The sequence below is a fragment of the Hypoxylon trugodes genome (genome assembly GCF_022578975.1).
Source record: "Hypoxylon trugodes strain CBS 135444 unplaced genomic scaffold F4822scaffold_1, whole genome shotgun sequence".
Lineage (NCBI taxonomy): Eukaryota > Fungi > Ascomycota > Sordariomycetes > Xylariales > Hypoxylaceae > Hypoxylon > Hypoxylon trugodes.
The window spans coordinates 3,732,460-3,743,482 of record NW_026250016.1 but is presented as its reverse complement, the minus strand read 5'-3'; the positions used below and the strand labels follow the sequence as shown (position 1 = coordinate 3,743,482).

General features: G+C 46.2%; 4 protein-coding genes across 4 annotated transcripts; 1 reads left to right on the top strand and 3 right to left on the bottom strand.

Moving 5' to 3' along the window:
* Positions 1–206: 206 nt before the first annotated feature.
* Positions 207–2,564, bottom strand: F4822DRAFT_38357 (RNA polymerase I-specific transcription initiation factor RRN3). Its single transcript, XM_051456443.1, has one exon. The coding sequence runs from the start codon at positions 2,395–2,397 to the stop codon at positions 316–318; it is 2,082 nt and encodes a 693-aa protein (XP_051319913.1). The 5' UTR covers positions 2,398–2,564; the 3' UTR covers positions 207–315.
* Positions 2,565–3,082: 518 nt separating this feature from the next.
* On the bottom strand, positions 3,083–4,729 carry F4822DRAFT_387188 (histone-fold-containing protein). Its single transcript, XM_051456788.1, has 3 exons — positions 4,308–4,729; positions 4,112–4,239; positions 3,083–4,020 (listed from the first exon to the last, which is right to left on the bottom strand). The coding sequence occupies exons 1-3, from the start codon at positions 4,516–4,518 to the stop codon at positions 3,820–3,822; spliced, it is 540 nt and encodes a 179-aa protein (XP_051319912.1). The 5' UTR covers positions 4,519–4,729; the 3' UTR covers positions 3,083–3,819.
* Positions 4,730–8,833: 4,104 nt separating this feature from the next.
* On the bottom strand, positions 8,834–10,702 carry F4822DRAFT_387184 (Prefoldin beta-like protein). Its single transcript, XM_051456787.1, has 4 exons — positions 10,164–10,702; positions 10,017–10,107; positions 9,616–9,808; positions 8,834–9,516 (listed from the first exon to the last, which is right to left on the bottom strand). Exons 1-4 carry the CDS (start codon positions 10,198–10,200, stop codon positions 9,484–9,486), a joined length of 354 nt encoding a protein of 117 aa, XP_051319911.1. The 5' UTR covers positions 10,201–10,702; the 3' UTR covers positions 8,834–9,483.
* F4822DRAFT_424603 (UPF0287-domain-containing protein) lies at positions 10,584–10,889 on the top strand (the record flags this gene model as incomplete). The annotated part of the gene is made up of 2 exons (XM_051460176.1): positions 10,584–10,617; positions 10,681–10,889. 2 exons carry the CDS (start codon positions 10,584–10,586, stop codon positions 10,887–10,889), a joined length of 243 nt encoding a protein of 80 aa, XP_051319910.1.
* Positions 10,890–11,023: the final 134 nt, after the last annotated feature.

Genomic DNA, 11,023 nt, shown 5'->3' with positions numbered 1-11,023 from the left:
TTGATATTGGGAAGTAGTAGGTAATACCAGGGAATGATGGAATGATAAAAGGGCATAAAATGTTTTATAATGTGGCTGGAAATGTCAATTGTGCGCATCGGGAACAATCGGCTGTGCCACCAGAATCATACCAACTTCAGGTGTAAACATCCTCGCAGACAATAAACTGTAGAGTCCTGGAAATGTCATCAAATCACTACCTGCTGGTCCCTTAAACGCCCCATAAATACAGGTATCATCCTTTTCCTTAACCTTCGCCTAATGCTAACGCCGACCAAATGCAACCAGAAAGTCCATGCCCTCCCGTTCATTGCCCTATTCGTCGTTTCCGACCTCGTCGTCAGTAGCAGTGTCCTCGTCGACTTCTTCGTCGTTTTCTCCTTCCTGTTCATCCTCATCACTATCATCATCTAGCTCCTCCTGGTTGAGTCCAGGAATATGTCGCCACTGCAAATAATCTTGTTCGACCCATCGCTTACTCACTGGGAGCTGGTATGGATCAAACGGGAAGAAAGAGCCTAGTTGTTGCCAGCTCTCGTCGTTCATGTCAAAAGACAAGTCTCGTAAAGCACCCCCGCTAGAATATGCCCCGGTCGAGAATTGCGACAAACGAAGACGCTTATTCGCCTCGATCAATGGGTAAACATACATGAATCGAAATCGATGAGCTAGCTTCGCGAACTGGTTAACAATAACTGGCGAGCAGACCTTGAGGGGATTGAGTTTGGAGTAGATGTTGCGCCTCATTATGTCTTTGATTTCCGACTCCCACTCAATCTCCTGGTCCAGGTATGACGAGATGTCATCCTTGTCGACTTCGTCAGGTACTGACCTAATCAGATCTTGCCATCGGAAGCAGAAGATATACATTAACGCCTGCATTAATGCATAGAATGGCGCATATCGACGGACGTCAGGCCCGCGACATGAGGTTTCGTAGAGGGTACGCATTTGATCCAAGTGGAAGCCTAAAACCTCGAAAATTTTAACAACGATATGACCAGGTACGTGCGCTCCGCGAGCAACAAAACTCGCCAGATATGCAGATGCGGCTTGTTGTAGGATCAGAGGACGTTGTGACTCGAAAGCGATATTGATGCAAGTGCCACAAAACGCGTCGATAAGCTTCTCGGATCGTTGGCCAAAATGGAAGATCAAGAATTGGGTATGTCTTGATTTGATAGTCGGTAGTATGAGGTTAGAAAATTCGGAGAGAAGGTCTTCGAACGCTTCTAGGGCTTCATCGGAATCCGGGTCGGCGAAGCTGGGTGTATAGATGTCGAAAAGTGTGTCGAGAATATAATCCATCTTTTCAATGCTCTCCTTGGCTGTTTTGACGCGCGTGTATTCATCGTCCTCGTCCTCCTCTTCGCTAACTACCGACTCGGCATCACTTTCGTCCGAATCTTCTTCGTCCTGGTTGCCGTTTTCGCGCGAGGACTTCAGAGCCATAGCAACCATTGCAGCAAGCCTATCATCCATGTCGTCAAGGTCCATTTGCATCTCCACGTCGATTTTAACCAATCGACTAATGATTAGATCCATGATTTCCGTCTTCAAGTCGGGACAGTATTTTCGCAGCCTTAAGAGATTATCCACGTAAGCTAGATGCATTCGCTTAGATTCGTCGTGAAAAGGATATTTCGTAGCCATCAATTGCTCTAGGACAGGCTTGGCGGCAGGGAATAGTGATAATAGGTAGCGTAAAGCAACATGTAGTCTCTGTTGTGCAGCCTCGCGGCTGACGGTAGGGTAATTCGGGACGGCCCAGTCGGAAGGTCTCGAGTCGGTGAATCTTTCTAGGATGCATATCAAGACCTGTGTGAGACGAGGCCCTTGCGCGCTGACAAGAGCCGCGAGAAATTGGACGTAGATCTTGGCAAATTGGTCATCTCGGCCAAGCCACTGGCATTGCAAAACACTCTTAATTAGACCGTCGCATGATCTTCCTAGGCGCGGAGAGAAGCTGGAAAGTGAGACCAAATAGACCTTAAGTTCCTGACGCCGCCTCTCTGGGATGGTAGGATCTACATCTTCATCGTCGTCATCGTCGTCGTATGATTGTTTTCCAGATAAGGTATCCTTTAGTATGTCGTAGTCTTCGTCGTCTCCTTGATCATGACGATCCAGCGCCTTCCTTATTTCTTGTTTGATCTCGCCAACCGATCGCGCGCCTATCTCGTGGACTTCGATGTTGTTCAGATCGAACTCGACTCTCTGGCGTTTTCGGGGACTTTGCGGGTTCTCCATGGTATTATTATCGAGGTCGGCTTCGTCGCTAGATCTTCTCGTGCCAAGTAAGGAAGAAGAGGACTTCAGGATGGGTTTAAGCGGTGTGGCGGCCTTCACGGCGGCGCGAGAAAGTTGTGGTGCAGCGGTCGTCATAGTGATAGACATGTGGGCGTAGGGATGCCTGGGCTTATGACTTATACAAAGATTGGTGTTATCGTATACCGAATCTGAGAGGCGATATATGCTTGTAAGTAATTCTCCGGCATGCTGGTCTACCGTAATGCCAGTTTTATGAAAATGAGAATCGCAAGTCTGGCGCAACCAGATGGGGCCGCATCAAGGAGGGAAAAGTGATAGAAAAAAAAAGCAAGCAGAACAGTAAATTTTCAGTCGTGTACAGAGGCACTGTGAAAAAAAATTAACAAGGGTCCCCATGTATAAGATAGATAGACATGCGGGGCAATTCCGACCTTTTATCACATACGGTCCGTGCACTGTTACTTTCCCTACAGTGTATTAACAAATGAACAAACTAATTTTTAAGAATACAACATCATTTGCTCTCCTAACGAGTTTTTATATACTTATGTAACGTATAAGATTCCCATGCGTACGTCCATACAAAGAATTGAAGTAAGGATGAACTGTTATGTTCACGCAAATGTAGATAGCCAAGTAGGCATGATTTACTAGGATGAGATAGGAACGAATAACAATGCTTACATACACATTATGGAACTAGGCGTGTGCTTACGTACGCATGGTTAATTAGGTAAGCCACGAATTGCTTCAAATGATAGGCACGATGTCTTATCTAAGTAATTAGGTAAGTGCGAGTTTCTTATGCTTACGTACACATAAATCATTGAGCACCTGGGCAGGCACGAACTGCTATGACTACCTAGTAAGTGCGAATCGTTGATGCTTACGTACATATCGTCAACTTAGACAGGATGAGAAGTTCGCTAGATAGTGTCGTTCTCTTCATTTAAACATATGATAAACAACAAATTCAGGGATATTCAACGGTGAACTTATAAATCAATGGTGGTAATAGGCTCACTTGGGACATTAGATGTAATGAATTGGTTTGACTTGGTCGTATTTATTCCCTAACTCAACGAAACGGTGCTATATAAGCAAACAATGCTTCAGGTATTGGGCTGTTCTCCAATCCTCATGAAGCGACAAGAACTGCCGAACTCAAGTTGATGCAGAATCTCAAGATCGATCTTAAGAAGCGCAGAGAACTGAACGAAGAGGCGAGGATGTTGACGCCTTTGGGGGGAATCTATTCGAGTAAAAGAAGAAAAAAAAACGCAGACCTAATGCCCCTTTTGCGCATAACCCCTTCCGTAAAAATCCCTAGAAAGCCCGCCATATACAGGGCCGAAATGCGCGCGAAGTTATCCCTTATCCGAAGAGCCATATCTCAAGATCCATGTGCGGATTCATCGCAAATCCTCATACTTATACACACTCGAAAGTAGTATAGACCTCCTCATGATGACCGGGGCGGCGAATAGATCGAAGAAAGCTCCGGGTAGCCGATACCCTGAGATACCCTGAGGATGCCAGGCGCGAAACTTAGTATGTCTCGCCAGCAGCGCCGTTGTGACTCGGTTGGGTGTAAATATAACTTTCACCCGATTCGCCGATACCACCGGTGCCATCACCTCCTTGGAAACCCGAAGCTCCAGCTGCACCGGATCCACCAGGCGCTGCAGCTCCATATCCCTGGCTGTTAGGCCTGTTCTGCTGGTTCTCGCCACGGTTGGACTGGGACTGCTGGTCATTGGTTAGCACTGCTCTGTGGGGGAGGTCTAGCACACACGCAGCGTGCAAGCCACGGAGTAAGGGATAGAAAGGGAGACAGTACCTCGCGATATTTAGAGAGGTAGATCTTCAAGGCCTCTGCGTAGTTCTCGAATCCCAGGGACGTCATGGCGAAGAGGATATCTTCACCGTTCACCGTCTTGCGCTTCTCCTGGTGGCATTTCTCCGATGCTATTTACGGCATTAGTCTTCGCTTGCACTGGAGGATATTATATATGAAAATAGGATTAAGCACTTACCTTCGCTAGTGATGAAAGAGATGAACTCAGAAACGCATTCCTGCATGCACTCTTTGGCTTCCTTCGCGATCTTGGCATTCTCGGGAAGAGCAGTCTTCATAATTCGGGCAACTGGTGCAAAGTTACGTATGTTAGCATCGTAAAGATCATATCTGTCGGCTTTGGAAGCGCCTCGCGCTTCTGGCGACTTAGACGACGAATCGTGAGACATGGACGCCTTTTTGCTGATGCGCGGCTGTCTCGAGCTAAGAGGGCCATAAAGCACCAATTGACGGACGCGCCGCGGTCAGAGCTCCGCAGAAGCAATGTTCTTTCCTCGAAGCTTGCAGGCAGGATCCAAAAAGCAGACTTGGGAGCACCAAATCAGAGACAAGAGTAGGCGAAAGGGTCGTAACTTACCATTGGCTATGGGCAACCATCGGTCTTGCTCCTTGACCTCGAATTCATAGGCTAGGCCAGAGCCGTGTGGATCGCTAGGATCGTTCATCTGTGCTTCATCGTCGGGCGACGGCGCACCAGTTTCTAACTCCTTGGAAGGAGTATGGGCGGGGGATTCAGACATATTTGGCTACCTGCAGCGGGTGGTAGCTTCTTGTAAAATTTTCTTGGATTGCCAGCTCGCACAGCTGGTTACAAGGTGTAAACGACGTGGCCAACCTCTGACACGTTGCAAGTGGTAAGGCTTGCAACTCAGGGACGGCTTAGCTGCAGGAAGAATGCGTTAATCCCGCCTTGTCGCGCGGGTCCCAGAATTACGACCTTAGAGCTACTTACTATTCGTCTTGGTTGGTAGAGGGCCTGTCGTGAGCTTTCAGGCTATGACGGAATCTGCAGCGGGACGTAGTGTATGATGGGTTTATGCGTATGCAGGAAGCCTGGGCACGGTATGATATGAAGTAGACCACAAGTAGCGTGGTTGTAGGTGATTTAGGTAGGTATGGGATGTAGGGTGATGATTGTTGCGTGGTGTATGGTACAAGGTTGGATGTTGACTTTTGTGTGGATGGATTTTTGTGGATGAGGTAGAGAAAATCGCGAACTTGCACCTGAGGTACGAAAGTACGCTTAACCCAGCCAGAGAAAGCGGGGGCAGGTTTGGTATGTGTGGACCCGCCATTTTTTTTGTAAGGTTTGCGGGTAGGTACGCTCTAGCGCTAGCACATGTGCAGCAAGGTGGCCTGCGCTACACATATGACCCATGTTTGTTTTGCGAAAAAAGCAACCTAGGAAGGTACATGGTACCTGAATACTTTTTGCGGTACTTAGGTACCTAAGTTAAAGCTAAGTACATGCATAAAAGTATTGTATACTGAACATTCAACCTGCAAAATTTCGAAATTTTGCAAAGGTCTATTGGGGAAGGTACTTACTGGAATACCTAAGGTAATCACCTAACTTAGGACCTAACCTCGAATTTTAGGGCATGGAGCAGCTACCTAGGTAGTCCAGCGCGAGATCCGCCTTGCCCTCTGCAACTGCCTTACGTAGATAGATACGTATATGCCCAGTACGCGGGGTAGACGAAATTTGTACCTAGGTATCAAAGTACCTAAATCACGTTTTTCGTCTAAATGCGCAAAATGGCGGTGATCTGTAAATAGATAAATGCGACGAATGCGGCCGCATTATGTTATTGCTTGTAAGAAAAATGTTGGAAAAGTTCCTGCAAGCCGCCAGTGTGTAGGGTTACGCCTAAGTGAAGAAATAAAAATTCGGCGGAAAGGTTTGAGTTTGAAATGATGTGAAGTGAACAAGGCGCCGATAGGTGGGGTGGGGTACGTTGATTCGACGGCGGAAGAAACTGAATTTGGTTCACAAAAGAAAGATATGCGCCTTCTCGAAGATATGCGTCTCATGCGCTTGGGACGCCGTATGCGCCTTATGGGTATCTAGATACGTAACTTCCACAAAATAATACGCTTTATGCGACGCGCCTTCTATCTAATACATATGTATTTATATACCTTAAAATTTAAAGATATGCCCCTTTGCACAAGCTAATACGCGCATGTATACACCCCTCAAGAATATGCGGCTTATGCGCTTTCAAGAGAAAGTGCGTCTCTAAATGAATAGGTATGCGCCTACAACAGGTACATTTTATAACGTACGTATCGATGAAAACGACAACAGTTAAACATAGAGACAAGAATTATTATATTCATATTTCATTCACAGTTTTTATTCTTAATTACGTATACTAGTACAAGTTACATAACGTGATTTACAAATTCCTTGTTTACATGAGGTATGTAACATGATGTAGCATCATACATGTAACTTTGATGAATATGTAGGTACCTGGCTAAGTGACTACATACTTCTATGTACCTACACGCAGGTAGTTGTGTGGGGTACTTGCAGCAAACCCCTAAAGGGAAACTTTAACGTACCTAGGTACCTTTGATGGGATCAGACAAGATTGGATGGTAATAATAGAAATTAATTAAAATTGATGATGAAGTATAGATAAATTGTCGGTTTATATGTGACCAAATATGAATATTGAAAACAAATGATCCAACAAGAGTCCTATTTGGTATTTGAAGTATAGGACAACACGACAATAATAGAAGTTGTATGCTTTCTAATACGGATAGCTGCGGTCCTAAATTCGTGTCGATAAAGGGCAATATACTTTATGTACTTGCGGGCATAGGCATCTAAGTACCCAGGCACATGTATACCGAATAACCTTAGACTTTGCATGTAGATGATATTCTTAATTCAAATTTGTTGAAATTGCCCATAAATTTATGGCAGCAGGTCATCGGAGCAATGGGTACAGCACTAAACCATGCCGATTCAGGGGAACTTCTCCGATTCTTAAACGCTGCAAGTAGGCCGTGGGACGCAGCACCTCTCGAGTCTCCAAAATGTATGCCATCATATCCGCTGTACCCAAAAACCACCCCATGCATCTCATACATGAGAGGCGGTGAGGACAATTTAGCACAAGCAGGCTGAACATACGATGCTCCAAGCTATAAGTTACCTGCTCTTATTATCTACGTCTTATTACCCCGTGTCACGAACTTCCGTTGTCGCTTACGCCATGCAGTCGTCGTTAATGTGGTACCTGACCACCTACCAAATAGGTACTTAGATAATTAATGTACCTAGCACACCTGTCATAGATACGGGACGGGAGAGGAGGGGAGAAATCCTCTGCTGATTTGACAATTCCCCCAAATAAACAGTTATCCGACATATCTGTATGTGCCTACGCGGCAGGAACAGAAAGCACTAGCTTGATCGATAGCTCCTCGATCTTGGGGGCCGAAACATTTGTTTGGACAACGATTAGATATTTCGAGACGAACAGGGCGACGACTGGCTCTGGAATTGACCCTGGCGGTTCATGTTAATACGCTATTTCGACCAATTGCAATCTTCAACGCGAGGCCACAACTCTGATTGGAAGTAAAACTTCAATTCTAATCCAGGGATCCAGGGCTCTTCCTCTCCAGGAATGTGGAGAAGGGAATGATAGGCCTTGGAAGCTTTTATGGATTATATTGCCGTCATCAATCACTGAATCCTGGTAGCCCATCAGATGGATATCTCCTGGCTTGGCCGTCTAGCCCTGCAAAGCTTAGTGCAACATTAATGGCCGGTACCTACGCAGCGCGGACGGGGGCGCAGCAACGACAGTCCCTCATGTCTTCTACGAAACTACGAAGCCTGCATTTTTTGGTACATGTACCTACCGATATGCAAGTTATATGCGGCCTGACTTCTGTCCTACGAACCTACATACATAGGTACGGTCCCATGGATGCCCAATCGTCGGGAGTCAAAGAAAGATAACCCTGTATCCGGCTATCTCATTGACTGCATTTTCAAGATATTTCATCCAGATACCCTATCTAAACTATGCTTTAGATGCACTTAAATAAGAGTTACCACTGTATTGGGAAAGGAACTCATTGGCGACCTTTTTTTTTCATCCTTCTACGGAATTATTAGGAATGACAACGTCTCCGAAGCGTCTCCCGTCCGGTTCGGAAGGGGGCGTGGGATATTTCCCACCCCTCATCCCCCCCCTCCGGATCATCACCCTGCTTACATTTGGGCAGAAGTGCATCCGTACAATTATCATAAGTATCTCGTGTGTAGTTCCCTTTTTCAGGTCGATTTGAGACTTACCTCTGTTCGATATATAGAGCCTACCTAAGTACATGATTTCGCCCTGCCTATCTGCCCGGGCATTTCGTGTCACATTAAATCTACCCTAGTACTTGCAGAAGAAAAATAGAAGTTGGGCCGAGTTTTGCAGTCAGGATCGTAGCAATCAATATCGTCACTCCCCTCCATGAAATTTTTATGATATGCAAATCCCAGTTGGATGGATTGGGTTTACTCATTCTACCAGGATAGCCGACGCTCCCTGTTTCAGACAAGCAGATCGCTTGTCATCAACGACACGTTGTCAGTCAACCCCAAGCATCGCCGGCACTCCATAGAGTCGTCACGCGGCACGTGGAGCTTGAAATGCATGGTAGGGGTCCCCGCCCTCTCGGAGCATCTGCCGATAAACGAAGTAGATTATCTATGCACTATTCATGATTATTCTATCTCGTTTTCTTTACCCCCAAATATGGTGCGAAGATGCTACATTGATGACAGATTATATCGATGTGCCTCGTAGACGCAGAGTCAGCAATAAGCCCTACTTGATCAGTTCATTTAAAACCAGTCAAAACAGCCACTATCCTACGCGGCCTACCCCCCAATCAGTACTGGTTGTAAACCGTTGATCATGACAGCCTTGAGGAAACCTGTCGTTGGGCACTGAGACGCCCTTGACGCTAGGCTCCACCACCTGCAGCTACAATTGTACAACGCATCAACACCATCTTTTTGACGTCGTGGTGGCTTTGCCGACAGCCTTAACAAAATAGCACTATACAGCAAGCACCATCTTATCTACCTCGACGTCGTGCAACAAGTCACCAGCTCAATCTCGATCGTGTGTCTCGGAGCTAAAGGTAATGGCGTTCAAAATGCCAACGCCCGTGAATCGATCATATACTTTGATATCCTCTGAGTTGGTAGACATCCATTAGCCCTCGTTTTCTAGGGCGTTGATCAAAAAGCATCCGGAGCATACCCATCTATACCATACTAGTCTTGACGCCGATCTCTGCGTCCACTCCGCAACGCTGTAGTTGCGTCACGACTGGACAACCTGGATATTGTGCTTTTTCTATGCGAACGGTCATGTTAGTTCCATGGTTACACAACAAGTGTCGAGCGGAGCCTTCGGAGTTCCCAGTTCCAGGTTTGCAAAAGATGACAGACATACCTTCCACTTCTCTAGATCGTCCTGCTTCGTCTTGTACTGCTTGACTAGGTCATCTAGCACCTTCTTTAATCCTTCGGCGTTCGTCCTCAAAGCGGGAATTACGTCCTGGACTGTCCGCTCAACCAACACGCCGTTGATCATACGAAAGCACTTGCGGTCCCTGGGAAGCGGTTCCAAAGTATCTAGCACAAGCCTAGTAACACAAACAGTCAGTAAACGAGCGGTGAGTTCGGCGAAGCGGTGAGGTTTATAGAAAGATCTAGTTCGGACGCTAGAGATGAGAACCCTAGTAGGGCTGAGCCCGCGCGAGTCCATTGCTAACACCAGGGGGTTCTTATGAATGCGCTTCCATGATGTCAAGAACAAGATGAGAGAAGGTAATAGAAGAGTATCCCACGAACTTGTGTTCTTCGGCTTCCTGTTCGACGTCGCCGATCTTTTGTGCTAATTGCTGTAATGTATTCTTGTAGCTGGAATACGTCGCCTGAAGCTCTATAAAACAGAGTCAACACCCAATCTTCACATTAGTCGTCATTTCAACAACATACCTTGCTGCTTCTTAGCCGACACGTTTTTGGTCGCCATGCCGAGATGTTGAAAGGTATAGAAGTCGAGTAGGCTCAGTAGGGAAAGAAACTTGATAAGTATTGTGAAGTTACGCTATCTTGAAATGAGATGGATTTAATTTGGCAGCCTCTGAAATCAATCGATGTTGTAGTGAACCACTGTAAATTTAGTTCATTGGAGGGGTTGGTGGGGAGAGGTGGAGCCCTAAACCGTGGGCCAATGCGATCTTTTGCTTAAGAGTTTAGTCCAAGTACCGAGTCTCCGTCGCGCCGTCTTTTTTAAATGTTCAATATCCAATATTCAGGGTTTGCGACAAGAAAAAGGTGGCCAGTCACGACCGAGATTAATTCTTACTACTTCCTGCAACCTATCGCAAAAGTAGATCTCCAATATAATCGAAGATGCATCCTCACTTACATACGAAGGATAACATGGGTACCTTTCCCCTCCGTCGGATCGTCGAAATTTATCCATAGATCACTAACAGACATCCCACAGCATGCGAGGAGGTCATGACCGCCCTCGAAGAATGTCATGCCAGGGGCTTCCTATGGAAGTCAATGGGAATGTGCAACGATGCGAAAGACAAAGTGACCCTATGCTTACGAGCTGAACGACTGAAACGTACCGCGAACAACCGAGAAGCTGCGAAGGCTAAGCGCGATTCGATTAGGAGGGCGTGGACTGAGATCGATGAAAACTCATAACGAGCGAACGACGAAACCATCTCCTTATATTACAGAAGCAAATTATTAAATAATGTATTCTTACGCATGATAGCATGGCGCGGCGTTTGAAAAAGCTACGGGGGACTGGCTTAAATCACATTGGAAAGTTTTGC

What these genes read in the sequence shown, in the direction of transcription:
- F4822DRAFT_38357 (XM_051456443.1), bottom strand. Translation starts at nt 2,397, where the DNA reads ATGTCTATCACTATGACGACCGCTGCACCACAACTTTCTCGCGCCGCC.
- F4822DRAFT_387188 (XM_051456788.1), bottom strand. Translation starts at nt 4,518, where the DNA reads ATGTCTCACGATTCGTCGTCTAAGTCGCCAGAAGCGCGAGGCGCTTCC. An exon ending in CTCTTTCATCACTAGCGAAG is followed by an intron (nt 4,240 to 4,307) that starts GTAAGTGCTTAA and finishes TGCCGTAAATAG; the next exon opens with CATCGGAGAAATGCCACCAG. An exon ending in ACCTCTCTAAATATCGCGAG is followed by an intron (nt 4,021 to 4,111) that starts GTACTGTCTCCC and finishes ACCAATGACCAG; the next exon opens with CAGTCCCAGTCCAACCGTGG.
- F4822DRAFT_387184 (XM_051456787.1), bottom strand. Translation starts at nt 10,200, where the DNA reads ATGGCGACCAAAAACGTGTCGGCTAAGAAGCAGCAAG. An exon ending in GTCGGCTAAGAAGCAGCAAG is followed by an intron (nt 10,108 to 10,163) that starts GTATGTTGTTGA and finishes TCTGTTTTATAG; the next exon opens with AGCTTCAGGCGACGTATTCC. An exon ending in ACGATCTAGAGAAGTGGAAG is followed by an intron (nt 9,517 to 9,615) that starts GTATGTCTGTCA and finishes CCGTTCGCATAG; the next exon opens with AAAAAGCACAATATCCAGGT.